Source organism: Ostrinia nubilalis, chromosome 2 (assembly GCF_963855985.1).
Source record: "Ostrinia nubilalis chromosome 2, ilOstNubi1.1, whole genome shotgun sequence".
NCBI classification, from domain to species: domain Eukaryota; kingdom Metazoa; phylum Arthropoda; class Insecta; order Lepidoptera; family Crambidae; genus Ostrinia; species Ostrinia nubilalis.
The window spans coordinates 12,092,570-12,112,399 of record NC_087089.1 but is presented as its reverse complement, the minus strand read 5'-3'; the positions used below and the strand labels follow the sequence as shown (position 1 = coordinate 12,112,399).

At 39.9% G+C, this 19,830-nt stretch overlaps 2 protein-coding genes across 2 annotated transcripts; one reads left to right on the top strand and one right to left on the bottom strand.

Annotated features, from left to right (window-relative positions):
* Window positions 1-127: 127 nt before the first annotated feature.
* Window positions 128-5,261, bottom strand: LOC135078728 (MYND-type zinc finger-containing chromatin reader Zmynd8-like). The gene is made up of 6 exons (XM_063973290.1): window positions 5,081-5,261; window positions 3,724-4,890; window positions 3,271-3,500; window positions 2,953-3,037; window positions 880-1,060; window positions 128-306 (listed from the first exon to the last, which is right to left on the bottom strand). The coding sequence occupies exons 2-6, from the start codon at window positions 4,888-4,890 to the stop codon at window positions 128-130; spliced, it is 1,842 nt and encodes a 613-aa protein (XP_063829360.1). The 5' UTR covers window positions 5,081-5,261.
* Window positions 5,262-5,738: 477 nt separating this feature from the next.
* On the top strand, window positions 5,739-16,282 carry LOC135083994 (myotubularin-related protein 9). Its single transcript, XM_063978755.1, has 10 exons — window positions 5,739-5,979; window positions 6,543-6,796; window positions 7,150-7,348; window positions 7,899-8,055; window positions 8,491-8,604; window positions 8,686-8,807; window positions 9,005-9,111; window positions 9,484-9,704; window positions 14,014-14,196; window positions 15,170-16,282. Exons 1-10 carry the CDS (start codon window positions 5,833-5,835, stop codon window positions 15,346-15,348), a joined length of 1,683 nt encoding a protein of 560 aa, XP_063834825.1. The 5' UTR covers window positions 5,739-5,832; the 3' UTR covers window positions 15,349-16,282.
* Window positions 16,283-19,830: the final 3,548 nt, after the last annotated feature.

Here is a 19,830-nt window from a genome sequence, read left to right as displayed (position 1 = left end):
CCACGTGGGTTTGCGAGCGTGCGCCACCGCGTAGCACTCTGGACACGCTTCTATCCGTATCACACTCGGGACACGTATCAATGTCCCCCATCTCCGCTCGGCAGGGGCGGACTAAGGTCCGTACAGTTCACTGACCTTTCAGTTTAGCCCACAGCAGCATGTGAGGTGTGGTGCAGACGTCGGTGAACCACGTGGGTTTGCGAGCGTGCGCCGCCGCGTAGCACTCTGGACACGCTTCAATTTCCCCCATCTCCAGACGGCAGGAGCGAACTAAGGTCCGCGCGGCCGCCGTCAGCTTTGATTGGACTGTAAACATTTATGGGACCGTAAAGTTGATGTTGACATCACTCGACTTTCGATATTGATAAATACATAATGTGATAGTAAATATAATAGATATTGATATAGAAATTGAACCTTTTAGGATATTTTTCTTTTACTTTAAACTACTCCATTTCTTTGATAAACTTTATGACATCATTTCACAGTATTTATCCAAATTACATTTTAATATTGTAAATACTTATATGACGCTTCAATATTCAACAGTTAATAACTAAAGAAATTACTTTTATTGCATGAAATATGATATTCGATAGCAATTGGCTATTAAAAATAACTTATTACACAAATATACATAAATAAGTTTAAATATAATTAATTATTACTACATAATAACACTGAAGGTACCTACATAAAAAATACTAGGAAATTGCTTACATGCTACAGTAAAATTAACTTAAAACTATTAATTTCTAACTTACGCAATATAAAAAATCAGCAAAGCAAACACCGATCGTCCTTCCCACTCACAACCTTACAATCTACACGTAAAGCTAAAGAAAAATAAAAATCAAGACAGACCAAAACCCAGCTCACATGTGTTGAATATAATGCTGTTGTGGAGTATCCATTGCGCGTCTGCTATGAAGGCTTCTGTGCTGCCGTACACAGCGTCAGCAATGTTTGCCTTCATTTGCAGAAGATCCATGGGGTGAACAACATACTTGTCGTAGTCTGGGAATAGGGTGCGATCCACGGGCGCCATGAATGGTTCCACCTGTAATATCAAGATTTTCAAATACATTAGTAATTGTAAAGTATTTGCTTTATAGTCATCGCAAGCGGTTCTCTATCCATTTGCATAAAAATGTTAGCCATAATATATCTTGGCATAATTTTATTACGCATAATACAAAATTTACTTGGCCTACCTTACCCTATTTTGACACTAATATCCAAGTTTAATCGGTTAATTGCGGCAAAATAATATGCCAAAGTATATTAGAAGTAATAACATTATGCGAATGAAAGGGATGCCCATCGCAAGCATCACATAAAGTACATATTGCGTTGTTATTAGAATGTAAATGAGGATGACTTTATATCGAGTTATCAATGACAATTTAGCAGCAAATATTTCAATGCAATAAAGTTTAATCAAGATGAATCTATGACAAAAAGATCAATTAAACATGCGACAAGAATAATTTTTAAAGACGTTTTTATACTCATTACAAACAGGAAAGGTGCATAGTTTATTATTTGATTACGCAAGCGATATCGTTCCAATCGACTGATCCGTTTTGAAAACAACAAAAAGTAGTGTAAATAACTAAAATAAAAAGTGTAAACTCCTATGTAGTATGTACACAGTGGGGTGAAAACTTCTGTTCAATACACAAATTCATTCATCATAACACAAATCAAAACCTATAAGATAAACATACAACCACTTTGGAACAATTAACTTAAAAAGAAACCATAATAATTATGACCCATTTTCGATTTTCTATAGGACAACTGTTATGCAGCAAAGTTGTCGGTTGGTCGATAGCAATTTTTGCGATGAATATAGCATATTATTTAGGGCAAAATGAATGTAGCCTAGGCGCAGCATATTTGCGAACGGTCGGCGCACCTGCTAAGGCGGCTGGTGCGATCGTGACGTCACAAAAAGGCATTTCTTTCGGCAGACGCGAGATCACGTACGACGTGTTTAGTTTGTATCAACACTTTCTGTCTGCCAATCACACCAGCACTCTTTGAGTAGGTCAATACGATAAATGCCGATTAATATTTATTTCATTAACTTATTATTATTTTACGTAGTGAAAATGAAATTGTTAGTAATGAATAATGTTAAGACTTTAATTGAATGTGACTAAATGAAGCGTTCACGTTAGTATGCGATATGAAACTTATTCGGTATCTCATGCATCGTCATAATTTTCGTGATGTGCAAAAGACGCCTCCAATTTCTGAACAGACATCTGTTAATAGGAAAGCTTGACAAAATGATGAATCAAGAAAAATTAAGCGCACACACACGCAATGCGCATGTCGTGTAAACGAGGGTGATAGACGTGTGTTTATTATTAGATTAGAAAGGGACGGGTATACAGACGCGCTGTTATCGATTCGCGTGGTTAGAAAGAGAAGGCTACGTTCGGAGCCGAGCGTTGTTCGTATACCACGTAGATAAGTAGCAAGGTCATTCCGCCGAGCCGAGTCCCGCCCGCGTCGGCGGATCGGCGTCGCAATATACATTTTAATACGACTGCCCGTTGTTGCACCGATGCTATGGTGAAAGTAGACATTTCATTGTAAAGCATCTATGATGTTTAGAGAATATTATCTAATATTTCTATGGCTTTATACCTAGTAGAAATTTTGTTTACTTGAATACCAAAGACACATTACGAAATTTTATGTTATTTAGTTACATTAAGATACTGGTAAAAATCAATCAACATCACAAAGAAACCTCACCCAAATTGTAAAAAAAATCGGCATGAAAGTGCAGGGTGGTGTATGAGTCTGAAAACACTAGCACAACAAAATGATTGAGTTAGTAGAAAACATAATAGCAAAAGCATTATGAATGAGCACATAACAGTTGTTAGTCTTTCGCCAAATTTGCATAGTAATGACTTTAAATTAAGAAATTACCCCATTGAGATCCATTATTCGCTCCACAGCAAAGGTCAGAAGCTCACACAGCGTTGCCAAGGAGATCTTTTTCATTGCTTGTGATCTGAAATATAAACATACATAATTATAAGCTAAGATTCACAAACTTGTATGGCAGATGGCATAATTTTTGGCTTTAGAATTGCTAGTCAACATTTTAGATAACTGTTTATCTGGATTCCGTCTGAAACTCCACATGCTATTTGATAACCTCAAAGATAATTTGGTAGATTAATTCACAAAAAATATGTGGACTATGGATCTAGATAAATAAAATAAGATCTAGAATGAACCAACCTGGTTTCTAAGCTCTCTGCATGTAGGATTGCCATGCACTCAGGGCACACCCAACTCTTCTCAGGGCTGATCTTGCTTCTCTCGACACCGCTGAGGCATTTGTAATGGAATGCACGGGGACAGACCGTACATGCCAGCGGTGGGTGAGTCTTCTCGTTGGCCACTTGCTCCACAGCCCAATGACAGCGCCAGCAATACGGATCCGACTTGAGCTTGTTATTATCCTGGTCCTGCATAACAATAAAACATAAACTTACATATTCATTGACATTTTGACTACTCATTATCTGTGCAGAAAGCATTTAATCTGATTGAGAGTGCATTTTTAATGACAAGAGGCAACCATTTTTTAAGACTACATGACAATTATTACTTACTTTGTCAAACAAAAGCTATCTCCTATAAAGCAAAAAGTTTTATTGCAAGAGAATTGACTAAGTAATAAATACTTACCACATTCTCTAGTACTTTTTTCTTCTTGGGCACATAAGGTGATGATTCATTTTTAGTGTCCTTCACCTTTGTTTCCTCAAGATCATCATCTGTACCCTCATCAGATTCCTTTTGCACTTTAGAAGTTACAGAGTTCAAAAATTGCTTTACCTTGTTTACAAATTCTGGATTTTGTGACCTCATTGACCTTTTGACTGGAACCTTTTCAGCCTTCTCACTACAGTTGCTCTTCTGAGAGTTGGAACTGCTGCGTCTGACGTCTTGTATCTTGTCAGCCTCTACAGACACATTGAGGCTTGTGTTTGCAGAATCTAAGGGAGCCCTAGACTTCCTAGTTTTTGTAGTCAGTTGAGTACATTCACTTATTATCTTGGATTCTTTGGCAGACTTGATAAGAGACTTCAACTCCCTGCTGATACTTTTGTTGTGTTCTTTTTCTGTCAAGTCAGGGTTTGTTTCTGGCTGTGAATCTTCAGATGGCTCTTTCTCTATAACAATTTGGACTGATGTTGACTGGGGGGAATCATCATCTTTCAAAATGTTATTTTCACTCTCAACATTCCCATTTATTGCTGGGGCAGTTTCTTGCAGAGCAGTATCTCTTTGTGGGCTTAGTTTTTTAGTTTCCTCTAACTGTTCTTTCATGGGGGATACTTGGGGAGTTTTGTTCCCTTGGTCTTCTTTTACAGGGCTTTGTTTTTTAGGAGTAATGCTCTTTTTTGAAGATTTTTGTACATCAACTTTAAGAGGTGAAGAGTCTGCAGCTTCCTCAGATTGGATTAAAGATGGTGAGGGTGTATCTTTTGGAATTTCAAGAGCCTCTTTGTTACAAGAATGCTCTTGTGTTGTAGGTGACTTCTGGGCCTCAGTGTGCTTAGAAGGAGACTTTTCAGGCATTGGTGGTTGCAGTTCTGCAACCTGTGGTAAGGGTTGAGGTGGATTGGGAATGCTGTCCGGAACCAACTCATGGTCAGTGGACGAAGATTGCTTTTTGCTCTGGTCTTTTGTCGCATCGCTGCATGAGCTCTCATCATCAGAGACCTTCTCAACAATAACAATCATGTCTACATTACCATTAGAGCCCGATACCTCTTGGGTTCCAGGAACATCCTCTGTGGTAGAAGACACGTCTGTTTCCATGTGGGCCTCTGAGCTATCCTCCATCATCTGACAAAGAAATAACAGTATTTTGATTACAACCTTTGGTAAAACTTGGTGCGAATTAGAACCAAACGATATGTCCTAACAATAGACATCTGAATATTGAGGGAACCGGTCATTACCCAAGCTCAGACACCCAGCCAACTACATACCTACTTTCAGTACATTCGTACAAAACATACACTGGCGAACTCACCTCGCGTTATTATTCAGCAGTGATACCTATGTAACGCGACTTGGTCACTTCACTATTTTAGGTAGTATCACTTTATTTTGGTTTACCATTCATTTATCTCACGTTGTATCAGTAAAAACACAAGTTAAAAAAATATTCTCCGCAAACGACAGAAATCACACACATCGCCATCGCAAATGCTTACAACTTCACTTCTATATTATGGTTGGCTACATGGCAAATGTTGCCTACCTGATTTTATATCTCAGTTTTCAAAACTATACACGTCTCTTTTTGACACGCCGAATTTCTATTAACCTCGTGAGCAAGAGTATATTGCTATCTCAGTTTTTTGTTAGAAAAAACACTAAACTGAACTTCGTCTGATTTCCGCGTCGTAACCGATTTTTACATATTTCTTTTATTTGATACGTATTGCAATGTGGTAAAGTTGATTTTTGAATGACACATAGTGTTAAGCCTAACACAACTTTTATTTATATTGAATTACATTCTTACCTTTGTGATTATTTAAATTATAATTAGGCACCTTGCGTAAAATTAATAGTAGTTTTAATCGTAAAGTATTACAATTAAATCAAAAAACGTTTTTTAGTGTTTAAAGATTCTTTTTGATTATTTTGCTACTCGACAACAGCTGTCAACTGTCAATTATAAATGACAGTTAAAATCAGGCAAGACTGCAAGAGCAGAAAATCAGCTGCTTTTAGATTTTTACAAACAATTTGATAATTTTACCAAATTCTTGTAAAATGGAGTTTATCGAGCTTATATTAATAAATAAATTGGACGGTGTCATTTTAAAATATCCTCATCACGAAAATGTTGATGGCACAGTTTGTATTACAGGACACCACCTTATCTTGAGTTCCAGAAAAGAAGGCGTTCGCGAGCTATGGGTGAGATTCTCATAATTATGTTGTTTATAGCAGTTTTAATAAACCCTGATTTATTTCAAGAAAACAACTACAAACATTGCGAAATTCATATTTTCATTATGATGACTTATGGCTGAGCTTAGTAAGTTATTTTAGTGAAGTTTTTATTGGTATCATCATCACATTGAATGCCACCTGCTATATAACGTCTATTTAAAAAGTCTGCTATTTAAGATGCGCAGGTAATAAATGTAAAATAGACATTTACTTTCTTACATGAATACATTTACCTATATCTGCAAATGTCTTGAATCTCATTGAATGAATCTCTCATAGATTTCCTTGATATCTTTTGCCTTATTATCAGCCATATCTTTTATTCTGTTTTAATTTTTTCTTACTCTACAAAAAATACAAATAACAAACCAAATCACATTCATCTCCATATGGGGGCGAAGCCATGGGCAAAAATATGTTTATTGTTTTTATTAATAATTCTTTATTGGTAGTGTCCAGAGGCCTTTAGGCTAAAGATTATTCATACAATGGCTAATTTAATCCACATATTTTACAATCTGTTTCAGCTCCTTCACAAAAATATAGATAGCATAGAGAAGAAGGAAAACAAACCAAGTGGTGGTGTACCACAAGGAGGCTCTCTATTCCTCAAATGTAAAGATCTGAAAATTTTCCAGTTAGATATTGGAACAACTGCAGAACTGAATCAGATGGCCCAGACACTGGAAAATTTGTCTGGTCTGCAAGACCCTGGACTCTTCTACCCATTTTTTTATAGACATATGCATCCCATTGTTGAAAATGGGCATACGCTGTATAGGTAAATATAGTTATTTCAATTTAGATTTTGTTAAGCTTGTTTACCTAAAGATTTATTATATCTAGATTCTAGATGTTTGATGTATTAGTATCTAATCTAGCTCTAGCTGCATTAATACAACTCTTGTAAGAGATATTCTATTATGATTGTTGAGAGCATATACTTGGCATAAAATATCATTAATATTGTCTCCATCTTTGGCATGCTGCCATGTCTTGAAAGCTGATATGAATTGCCATACTCTATGTACATTCTGAATTTATTTGGCTCCAAAAAGTGACATTCAGAATTTTTTGTGGTCCCTTCAGTTATGATCAGTGTTTAAAAAACTATGAATAAATCTTTCTTTTTAGTATTGAAGGAGAGTTCACAAAGGTTCTGGCAACGGAAGAGTGGCGCGTATCCCGAGTGAATCAGAATTACTCGGTGTGCAACAGTTACGGAAAAGCTGTTTTGGTTCCAAAGAACATTGACGATGAGACGATAGCTGCAGCAGCCACCTTCAGGCAAGGGGGACGGTTCCCTGTGCTCTCTTACAGGCATAATAATGGGGTAAGTTATATTGTTTAACTACTTCTAGTTTAACTGAAAAGGCAATTGCAAGAGTACAATGCAATTGATCCACGCTGAAAGCAGAAAATCAAGTGGCAAGTCAAGTCAGGAGTATTTTAAGTCTTGCAGTCAAACCATAGAAAAATATTGGATGTAACTGTCCTATGTTTTAGACTTACTCGCGACTTCGTACGCGTGGACCCCGTTTTACCCCCTTAGGGTATGAATTTTGCAAAATCGCTTCTTAGTGAGTATAAAAGGAACCCCCATGCAAAATTTGAGACACCTAGCACTTGTAGTTTCTAAGATTTCGTGAGTGAGTGAGTCAGCCAGTCAAGTTAGTGACCTTTCGCTTTTATAAATATAGATAAATTGAGATGCAAATTGAATGTAGTGACACTTATTGTTGCTTACTACTACTACATATATTTCTACTTTTACTACATTTCCCAAAGTTAGCTGTTTCGTAGTCACTCACTGTTTTCTGTTATCATAGCTTATTGGATTTCTGGTTTGTACTTACCAACAATTATAAATTATTGCTTTTCAGGCAGTCCTAATACGCGCAGGTCAACCGCTCTACGGGCCGAAGCACCGGCGCTGCAGGCCCGACGAAGCGATCTTAAACACCGTCGTCGCCATCGGCACCAAGGGGGTCATATACGACTTACGAAGCTCGAACTCTATATCACAGCAGCAGAGTAAAGGTACGCAATTTTACCTAAAAAGTAAAGTGGGGTAAAAGAGAAATAAAAAGTCAGAAGTCCTGAAGAGTAGAGCTGTGACTGTGAACTTGTATGAGGTAAACGAATAACAAAATCACAAAATATACAAAAACAAAATGCAATTTTTGATCGAATCGAAAATCGAATCCGTCAAAACTCCACACAAAAAAGGCCTTTCAACCACTTTTCGACTGGTTTGCGATTATAATTTGCACTTTGTCTAGCTAGACCCACTGGTCGAGTTAACTGCACACTTGACGGCCATGACGCCACTGTGGGAGGGAGAGTCACATTCCAGTGAGGTGCGCAGCTAGCTCTATCAGGTTGTAATATACCCCTTATTACAAACCGATTATAACTCTTTTTATTCAGCAGTCCTATATAATCTTTTTGTTTATAAATGGCATATTTTTGCAGGGGGTGGTACAGAAAGTAACTCAAATTATTCCCAGTGGAAAATATACAACAGATCCATGGATGATGTTGACAACCAACAACAGCTGTTAGATAGTTATTCCAAGCTAATTGAAGGTATCCCAGATTTTCATTAAAGCATTGTACATTAGTTTCTCATCGTTATGTGATTTAAAGCTCGTGATTTTTAAATTTCAGCGTGCAACGACCGAGAAATATCAAGCGATAAATGGATATCTAAGCTAGAGTCATGCGGGTGGCCAGAAAGCGTCAGGAACTCTTTGCACACCGCTTGTATCGTCGCTCAGCACATACACCAAGTAGGTTTACAAAACTAGATTATAGGCTTAAACGGATCAGGGTGAGGTGAAGCATGGTTTTCATACATTTCACATGCCATTCGTGCCTCAATACAAAAAGTTATAGAAATTCTATAAACCTATGTTTACACATTTATTAGAACTTTACATGACATAATAAATTATATTGTACTGAACGAAATTAACAATTTTTACAGAAAGCAGAGCCCGTACTAATACACGGCACGCGTGGTGAAGACGCTACTCTACTGGTCTGCTCTCTAGTACAAATTATACTTAACCCCGACTGTAGGACTATAAGAGGGTGAGTACATTTCTTTATCATTAACATTTGGCGATTAAAGAGAAAGCGTAAAAGCTAGCCTTAACTACTGCACTGCTACTGCATTCAGTTGCAAAAAGGTGATTATTGCAACAACCCGACTTACAGCCTCTCCATACTGGCGGATTACAAGCGTTTTCAAAGCGAATCGGTGACGCAGCGAAAACTCGAGGCGGAAACGTGGAGAATCCGCGACGTATTCGCCGCGCAGCCGCGGCGTTCCGCCGTGAAACCGGGGCCTCGCCGCTCCGCTTTGAAAAGCCAGTATGGCAAGGCTGTAAGTCCGCCGTGATGTGTTGTCGAGTGTAAATTACGCGTAATTTTAAATAAAACAGTATTAATTCTCGTTTCCAGACTCCAAGCTCTAATAGAACGCGAATGGCTCCAAGCGGGTCATCCGTTCGGCTCGCGGCACCGCTGTGGCCCATACGGCCCCGCCCAGCCAAAGGCCGCGCCCACATTTACGCTGTTCCTGGACTGTGTTAGACAGTTCCTGGAACAGTTTCCCTGCAGCTTCGAGTATCGCCAGTCGTACCTGATCACGCTGTTTGAGCACTCTTACGCTAGTCAGTTCGGTAAGTATCACAATCACTCCAAGAGATAATAGATTGCCAGTGGCTACTGCAACGGGCCCCTACGGCCCCGCCCAGCCAAAGGCTGCGCCCACATTTACACTGTTCCTGGACTGTGTTAGACAGTTCCTGGAGCAGTTTCCCTGCAGCTTTGAGTACCGCCAGTCGTACCTGATCACGCTGTTTGAGCACTCCTACGCTAGTCAGTTTGGTAAGTAACATACCAAGTACTGTTAAAGCGGCCCGCCCCTATGGCCCCGCCCAGCCAAAGGCCGCGCCCACATTTACGCTGTTTCTGGACTGTGTTAGACAGTTCTTAGAGCAGTTTCCCTGCAGCTTTGAGTATCGCCAGTCGTACTTGATTACGCTGTTTGAGCACTCCTATGCTAGTCAGTTTGGTGAGTAACATACCAAGTACTGTTAAAGTGGCCCCACGGCCACGTCCAGCCAAAGGCCGCGCCCACTTTCACACTGTTCCTGGACTGTGTTAGACAGTTCTTGGAGCAGTTTCCCTGCAGCTTCGAATACCGCCAGTCGTACCTGATAACACTCTTTGAGCACTCCTACGCTAGTCAGTTTGGTGAGTAACATACGAAGTACTGTTAAAGCGGCCCGCCCCTATGGCCCCGCCCAGCCAAAGGCCGCGCCCACATTTACGCTGTTTCTGGACTGTGTTAGACAGTTCTTAGAGCAGTTTCCCTGCAGCTTTGAGTATCGCCAGTCGTACTTGATTACGCTGTTTGAGCACTCCTATGCTAGTCAGTTTGGTGAGTAACATACCTAGAACTGTTAAAGTGGCCCCACGGCCACGTCCAGCCAAAGGCCGCGCCCACTTTCACACTGTTCCTGGACTGTGTTAGACAGTTCTTGGAGCAGTTTCCCTGCAGCTTTGAGTATCGCCAGTCGTATCTGTTAACACTCTTTGAGCACTCCTACGCTAGTCAGTTTGGTAAGAAACATACCAAGTACTGTTAAAGCGACCTCTATGGCGGTGCCCAGCCAAAGGCCGCGCCCACTTTCACACCAATCCTGGACTTTGTTAGACAGTTCCTGGAATAGTTCCCCTGCAGCTTCGAATGCCGCCAGTCGTACCTGATAACACTGTTTGAGCACTCCTGCGCTAGTCAGTTCGGTAAGTATCACAATCACTCCAAGAGATAATAGAGGGCCAGTGGCTACTGCAACAAGCCCCTACGGCCCCGTCCGTTCAAAGGCCGCGCCCACATTTACGCTGTTCCTGGACTGTGTGCGACAGTTCTTAGAGCAGTTTCCCTGCAGTTTCGAGTACCGCCAGTCGTACTTGATTACGCTGTTTGAACACTCCTACGCTAGTCAGTTTGGTGAGTATCACAATCACTACAAGAGATAATAGAGGGCCAATGGCTACTGTAACAAGCCCCTTAGGCCCCGCCCAGCCAAAGGCCGCACCCACGTTTACACTGTTCCTGGACTGTGTTAGACAGTTCCTGGAGCAGTTTCCCTGCAGTTTCGAGTACCGCCAGTCGTACCTGATCACGCTTTTTGAGCACTTCTACGCTAGTCAATTTGGTGAGTATCACTCCAAGCAATAATAGAGCGGCCCCTACGGCCCGCCCAGTCAAAGACCGCGCCCACATTTACGCTGTTCCTGGACTGTGTTAGACAGTTCCTGGAACAATTCCCCTGCAGCTTCGAGTATCGCCAGTCGTACCTGATAACACTCTTTGAGCACTCCTACGCTAGTCAGTTCGGTGAGTATCATTTCAAGCGTTTTTAGGGCGTTATTGGCTACAAGCGGGCCCCTCCCACCTTTACACTGTTCCTGGATTGCGTGCGACAGTTCTTAGATCAGTTTCCCTGCTGCTGCAGCGCTCCTACGCTAGTCAGTTTGGTGAGTAACACAATCACTACAAGAGATAATAAAGGGCCAGTGGCTACTGCAACAAGCCCTTTAGGCCCCGCCCAGCCAAAGGCCGCGCCCACATTTACGCTGTTCCTGGACTGTGTTAGACAGTTCTTAGAACAGTTTCCCTGCAGCTTCGAGTATCGCCAATCGTACCTGATCACGCTTTTTGAGCACTCCTACGCTAGTCAGTTCGGTGAGTATCATTTCAAGCGTTTTTAGAGCGTTATTGGCTACAAGCGGGCCCCTCCCACCTTTACACTGTTCCTGGATTGCGTGCGACAGTTCTTAGATCAGTTTCCCTGCTGCTGCAGCGCTCCTACGCTAGTCAGTTTGGTGAGTAACACAATCACTACAAGAGATAATAAAGGGCCAGTGGCTACTGTAACGCGCCCACCTTCACACTGTTCCTGGACTGTGTTAGACAGTTCCTGGAACAGGTTCCCTGCAGCTTCGAGTACCGCCAGTCGTATCTGATCACGCTATTTGAGCACTCCTACGCTAGTTAGTTCGGTAAGTATCACAATCACTCCAAGAGATAATAGGGGGCCAATGGCTACTGCAACAGGCCCTTTAGGACCCGCCCAGCCAAAGGCCGCGCCCACTTTCACTCTATTCCTGGACTGTGTCAGACAGTTCCTGGAACAGTTTCCCTGCAGCTTCGAATACCGCCAGTCGTACCTGATCACGCTTTTTGAGCACTCCTACGCTAGTCAGTTTGGTGAGTAACATACCAAGTACTGTTAAAGCGGTCCCACGGCCCCGCCCAGCCAAAGGCCGCGCCCACATTTACGCTGTTCCTAGACTGCGTTAGACAGTTCCTGGAACAGTTCCCCTGCAGCTTCGAGTATCGCCAGTCGTACCTGATAACACTCTTTGAGCACTCCTACGCTAGTCAGTTTGGTGAGTATCACAATCACTCCCAAGAGATAATAGAGGGCCATTGGCTACTGCAACATGCCCTTTAGGCCCCGCCCAGCCAAAGGCCGCGCCTACATTTACTTTGTTCCTGGACTGTATGCGATAGTTCTTAGAGCAGTTTCCTTGCAGCTTTGAGTATCGCCAGTCGTACCTGATCACGCTATTTGAGCACTCCTATGCTAGTCAGTTTGGTAAGTATCACTCTAAGCAATATTAGGATGGCCCCTACGGCCTCGCCCAGCCTAAGGCCGCGCCCACATTCACACTGTTCCTGGACTGTGTTAGACAGTTCCTGGAACAGTTCCCCTGCAGTTTCGATCGAATACCGCCAGTCGTACCTGATCACGCTTTTTGAGCACTCCTACGCTAGCCAGTTCGGTAAGTATCACTCTAAGCAAAATTAGAGCGGCCCCTACGGCCCCTCCCAGCCAAAGGCCGCGCCCACATTTACGCTGTTCCTAGACTGCGTTAGACAGTTCCTAGAACAGTTTCCCTGCAGCTTCGAGTATCGCCAGTCGTACCTGATCACGCTTTTTGAGCACTCCTACGCTAGTCAGTTTGGTGAGTATCGCTCAAAGCAACATTAGAGCGGTCCCTACAGCTCCGCCCAGCCAAAGGCCGCGCCCACATTTACGCTGTGTCTGGACTGTGTTAGACAGTTCTTAGAACAGTTCCCCTGCAGGTTCTAGTATCGCCAGTCGTACCTGATCAAGCTTTTTGAGCACTCGTATGCTAGTCAGTTTGGTGAGTAACATACCAAGTACTGTTAAAGCGGCCCCACGGCCCCGCCCAGCCAAAGGCCGCGCCCACATTTACGCTGTTCCTAGACTGCGTTAGACAGTTCCTAGAACAGTTTCCCTGCAGCTTCGAATACCGCCAGTCGTACCTGATCACGCTATTTGAACACTCCTACGCTAGTCAGTTTGGTGAGTATCACAATCACTCCAAGAGATAATAGAGGGCAAATGGCTACTGCAACGGGCTCCTATGGCCCGCTCAGTCAAAGGCCGCGCCCACATTTACGCTATTCCTGGACTGTGTTAGACAGTTCTTAGAGCAGTTCCCCTGCAGCTTCGAGTATCGCCAATCGTACCTGATCACGCTTTTTGAGCACTCCTACGCTAGTCAGTTTGGTGAGTAACATACCAAGTACCTACTGTTAAAGCGGCCCCACGGCCCCGCCCAGCCAAAGGCCGCGCCCACATTTATGCTGTTCCTGGACTGCGTTAGACAGTTCCTGGAACAGTTATCCTGCAGCTTTCAGTATAGTTAAGCTTCGATAACCTATAAAATCACTTAATTTTTACATTGAAATTGATAAAACGTTTATTTTTTGTTTGTCTTGTTGGTTTTCGCAATAAATAAAATAAATAAGTGACCAAAAATAGTGACGCCCAAAGTTCGTATTGCGATTTATCGACGTTCTTTTTGTGGCAACACGTCTCATTACCAGCTCTTATTTCTGCCTGGCAATTTTTTACTGTCAATGGCCCATTTAAACTGTTACAGGTACGTTCATCTGCGACACAGTGCAAGAACGCGAATCAAGAGGTGTATTCGAGCAGACCACCAGTATTTGGTCGTGGATCAACCAGCCCGACGAGTTGCCCGCGTACATCAACCCTCTGTATGACCCCACGCCGAACGTGATATGGCCTTCCGTGGCGCCCATGAGCTACGTTATATGGGAAGGTGAGACACTATTTCAATAATTTTCACGTCGCCATCTTCTAAGCCTTTAGGCTTGTATGTCATCACCTTATCAGCCTTAAAGCCTGCATTTTATCATCTTTTCGGCCATGAGGTGTAGTATGTCATCATCATATCAGCTTTTACGCCTGTATATCAAGAGGTGTGTACGAGCAAACTACCAACATCTGGTCGTGGTACGACCCCACGCCTTCCGTGGCGCCGATGAGCTATGTTATATGGGAAGGTGAGACAATATCCTATCACTTTCACTTCGTTATCTTGTCAGTCTTAACAAGTTAAAAGCTCTTAGGCCTGCTTGTCATCATTTTATCAGCCTTTAGGCCGGTATATTGGTCCGAACTGTCGGTCTATAATATAGACTCTATATTCATCCCCTCTACGACCCCCGATGGGGCTGGTGGGGTGCCATTCTTTGGAGGAACACTCTCGGAATTTCTCTTATCAATAGAGCTGCCTCACAGCTGCCAACAGCAGCTTAGAGCAGATCGAAACTTGATAGAAGAGGGGATTGGGGGTCCCCTTGAAGCCATTGTGGCTCGCACGATAGAGCTGCGGACGAATGTCTAAGTTAGGACAATAACTCGCGGGTCCGTTTTATCCGGTGGACTCCGTCAGTCTTTAGTGGGTAACGTCAACCCTTTCGCCCTTTAGTGGGCAGGCCCTGGCGGTAAACCCACTGAGGGAGGGCTGAGTTTTCATCAAACGTTTTCACTAGTGAGCGCGTTAAAAATATGTATGATAATTTTAGTTCTTGAACGTTTCCGCTAGGGGCGCTGTCGATCCGTCATACATTTAATGTCACTTTTTTAGTCGTTCACAAGTGACGTTTGATGTAAACTCACACTAAGCCCTCTGGTCGTATCCATGGTTATGCGCAAATCGGCGTAGAAAAAAAAGTATGTCTTCTTTGAGTTGTTGAGTAATTATTTAACACATCCCTTCTTTCCTTCAGAGCTCTACCTCCGATGGCTAGTCGAACAACACACAGAAGAGCGCGAAGAACAATACCGGGCGATCCGCACTCGAGAACAGCAACTCAAGTCTCAAGCGCAGCAGCTACGAAGGGAACTGTTCGACATCGCCCAGCAGTACTACCCGCCTCCCAAGACCGATCTCAAGACGGACAAGTAGCCTGATCTGGTCAGTGAGTAGCTTAATAGTATATCAGTCAATGTATTACGTGAGCGAAGAACTTAAAGGAGGAAGAATGCTTCAGTGATTGCAAGTCAAGGTTTTGGAATAGTTTGGTACAATACCCGGCGATAAATATTGCACATCGACCTTTAGAAAGAGACAATCGTTAATTTCGGTTTCGTAGAGCGTTATCACTGTCGCACTTGAACAATGACTGACAATGACGTTTTGTCAAAGTGTAAACAAACTTTATTTTAAATGTGTGCAATTGATTTTGTGAATTAAATTGCTAAAAACTTTTTATAGTCGTGAAAGAAAAGTGGTTTACAATGTGTTAAAATATTTGTCGAAGAGAAATACTAAGAGTTCGGACAATATTTTCATTGAATAATGTTTTGTCAATGACGTTTTATCAATCGTATAGGTAGTGTGCGACAGAGATAACGCTCTAAGAGCCGAAATTAACCGATTCTCTTTCCAAAGGTCGATGTGCAATATTTATTGCCGGGTACTGTAATGTAAAATGAGTATTAGGTAGGTTGGTGGAAATTTTATTATGGTTCGTGTCAATTCCACGTCCCGTAAATTATGATATAATATGCAAAACGAAGTTATTAAAGTTTTACTAGTTCAACCTCACTCGTTCAGCGCTCAGCTCGCGAAAAGATACAAATAATAGGGGTACAGTGTAGTCTCCTTTACTTATGACACTGACATTTTCAATCGTTATTACCACTCACGCGCATAATGCATTAAATTGTTATGTAAAGGAATTTTGCACTTTCTTTGACAGTGCTGGTTGTCACTCAAAATATTGTTTAGCACCACTGTAGATTGCTTTAAACCTATTTATTCCTGCATTACCAAGATCTGAATATTATAAGTTGAACCTACCGAATTATTACATGCCTGGTTATGCAAACAAGGTATAGGGTAGGTATTATGACAATGTAGCAACATCTTAAATGAAACAAGCTTGATATGCTGCCGCGCTGCTACGTGCTGAGCGGAGAGAGGTGGAGCTTACCACCTCTGAGTAATGCGGCTTAACACTTTATTAGTGACAAATGTTTTTGTTTTCCAAAGAAAATACAACATTAATTAAGAAGAAAACAAAACGTTTATGAATCAGTACTAGTAGCTTTTAAAAAAACGGATTTTTATTTTAATTCCTAGGTGTTAACCATTAATTGGTAATAGTAAAATATGGCCCTATAACTTAATACCCTAAATAACATAATAATATAAACAAACCCAAAAGTGACGAATAACTGCATTTCACTGTACATTTCGTGTTTATATTTATGTATTATCGTATGTGGTTTTTAAATACCTGACTCTATTAGAATAATTTTAACAAAATGGTGTATAATAAGTAAATAATGTGATGATGACATTGCGGTATTTTAAATCTAAGCTATTTATTAATTTCTCTGCTTACACGCTGTCAATTAAAATTATGATTTATTCTTTCAATTTTACGATGTTATTTTAAACTTGCTTACATTCTAATGGACGTAGGGCTTAACAAGTGTAATTAATATACAACATAGGTAATAAATGGTGCGTTGCATATACACCAATGACTATGAATAAGTACATTGTAAGATTAAATTAAAGACTGCCATTCGTTCTTTTAGATATAACCTGTAATTAATTATGTTACGCTCTCTTATATTATTATTGCCATCGCTTTTCGTGCAATATCTATCGTTATCTTTAAGTTAATTTAATATTAATATGCGGCGATTGTCAAGAAAAATATAGTCATATTAAAGAAAGGATATACAGGGTGTTAGGTAAATGGGTATATGAGCCGACACTAGCCCATGTTAACATGGGCATATAAATGGTATGGTGAAGTCAGAAAATTGATATCTTCGTTTTAATTATTTTAATTTTCATACAAATCGGATTTTATAAAATTTATTTTGTATGAAAATTTAAAAAATTAAAATTATGATATCAAATTTCTGACTTCACCATACCATTTATATGCCCATGTTAACATGGGCTAGTGTCGGCTCATATACCCATTTACTTAACACCCTGTATATGTGATACGTAAATATTTCCAAAAAAAACTTTTTAAAGGATCCTTAAACCACTTATTCCCACTTATTACAATTTTTTGGTTTTATGCATACTTATATGAACGTATAGCAATTTCAATTAAAAACTGTATTTCAAGTAAGGCAATATTCAAAACGTATCTTTGCCTTGTAAAGGGTTAAACCGTAGCCAACATTATTTTGTTCAATTATTAAACAAATATTGCCTTGACGGTTGCTTTACATCGTAACATTAAAATCTATTTACTTTTAATTTATAAATATTTACCTACTCTCTAATACCTAAGTACTTAATTGATGCATTCCACAACATTGCAGGGTAAATGCATCAGAATAGCTTAATATTTTTGTAACTAGAAAATAACGGGGCTATTATTGATAAATATTGATCTGTATATTTAATTTTAAGCACCATTAATAGGCCGAAAGTATTTATGTATGTAATATGTCTTATATTTTATGTAATAATCTAACTAAATAATATAAATCGTTATATCTATAAATAAATCAGCTTTACTTTGAATTATGCCACATTGGTATCTAGAATATTCTGCAACGTGTAATTGAGATAACATATAAATTAAGAAAGATACTGATCTTGCTATAATAAATTGATTATCTTTATCTAATTTTTTCACAATTTACGTTAATTCGATTACGCGTTGTATAAATAAATATTATGTAGGATCTTCATTTTAAAATCAAGCTAAGCTTGCTAGCCCAACATTATAATGAAAATATCTTCTATTTACTGCCAACAAAGACTCACTCTTTCATAAATAAAATTCTTATAATACGCGCTAATCAGAAAGTAAATCAAATATTAATTATTAATTAATTATTCTGTCATGTGTGTAAAATTATGATATAGTCTTTGTAAAACTTTGACTCTTGTGTCAATCTTGACTCTTCTGGGAGTCAGCCTTCCACTTTGTACGATTATATTTCACGTAGGTAATAAAACTTCGTCGTAAGCACGTTTAGGGGGGTTTAAGGTGACACGTATTTCTTATGAAATGGTAACTTTTTTGTATTTATCATAATTTTACACAGTAAATCTTTAGAATTGCCGCAACCTTCGCCGTACTTGATGGGATCTATGACATAATATTGGCCTAGTTTAGAATTCCTTCTTTCACCACTAATATTATTTACCCTTAGAAAAGTACAACTGTTTAAATCTTCTACGAGTATTTACAAAACATAATATCAGTGGTGAGAGAAATTATAATTACCAATAACAATGTACCTTAAGTAAATACCTATTTGTTTGTAAGTATGTTAAAGTTTATTATGTGAAATTATTTAATGTCAATTTGAGATAAATGAATTTATTTGTTGGTCAATTAAATATTGCACAGCAAAATTAATTGTTTTATTTGCCAGGTAACTAAACAAAACAGAAAAGTTAAGACACAAATATCCTCATAAATAGCTCAGAAAAACTAAACATAATAAAAACGTAACTAAAAGAGGAAATCAGCTATTTAATTATAATATAGGTACATAGACCTTTAAACATTTTTTGATACGCAAGTAAACGCAAGTAATAATATTGTGAATCAGAAAAAATATTTCTTATCAGCTCTATTATTATTTTTCTATTGATATTAATATACATCAATAAGATTGGGCTAGCTGTAAATTAGCACAGGCGTTATAGGCAAAACGCAAGATACGGGCGACGGCTAGACGTGTTATTTACAAGTTGCGCAGGCGGCGATGCAATCAAAACGGATTTCCTTCAATTAAGAGGCTCCAACTGTCGATGTAATGAACTTAGTTTATACCTACTAGCTTCACATTCAAAGGATTAATTGCATTCGATAGTGTTTAAAACTGTGATTGAATTTATTTGAGAGTATTTATTTCAACTTCACGCTTAATTTTATATTTTAGGAAACTTTTTAGTAAACGTCGACATGTTTATGCATCGCATCACCAAACTTAACTATAATGTTAAAACTTTTAATAACTGGTGCCTATGTTAGGACAATATTGCTACTACTGTTAGGACACCCCCACGTCACGGCCCACGTGACGTGTACTTTGATTGAATCATATAATTTAAACAGTCAGCGCAGCCAGTCCAAAGTTCCTAGCTGTGTCATAGCAAATGAGCTGGCCTTCCGTATCTGATGACATAAATTTTTTTCTGAACAGACGTCCAGCAATATGTACTTTTTTTTTTATGATGACTGCGCAGTTCCCTTTAACTAAAGGATAGAGCTGTTTTTTGCTAGGATATCATCATGAAGAGAAGTCTATCTCTACCAACTTCAAACTAAACTGGCAGCACTATTGAAAAAATAGTGTAAGATGGGATATTAAATCGTTAGGTGTTTACTTAAAGGATTTGATGTTTGATAGAATAAGAAATTTTCCACACATTTTCTTCAAATTTACT

Excerpts from the sequence above, each read along its gene's own strand:
- LOC135083994 (XM_063978755.1), top strand. The coding sequence starts at position 5,833 with ATGGAGTTTATCGAGCTTATATTAATAAATAAATTGGACGGTGTCATT. Across the intron at positions 8,605-8,685 it reads TTATTCCAAGCTAATTGAAG|CGTGCAACGACCGAGAAATA; the intron begins GTATCCCAGATT and ends TTTAAATTTCAG. Across the intron at positions 14,197-15,169 it reads GAGCTACGTTATATGGGAAG|AGCTCTACCTCCGATGGCTA; the intron begins GTGAGACACTAT and ends TCTTTCCTTCAG.
- LOC135078728 (XM_063973290.1), bottom strand. The coding sequence starts at position 4,890 with ATGATGGAGGATAGCTCAGAGGCCCACATGGAAACAGACGTGTCTTCT. Across the intron at positions 3,038-3,270 it reads GCAGAGAGCTTAGAAACCAG|ATCACAAGCAATGAAAAAGA; the intron begins GTTGGTTCATTC and ends TTTATATTTCAG. Across the intron at positions 1,061-2,952 it reads GAATAATGGATCTCAATGGG|GTGGAACCATTCATGGCGCC; the intron begins GTAATTTCTTAA and ends TTGATATTACAG.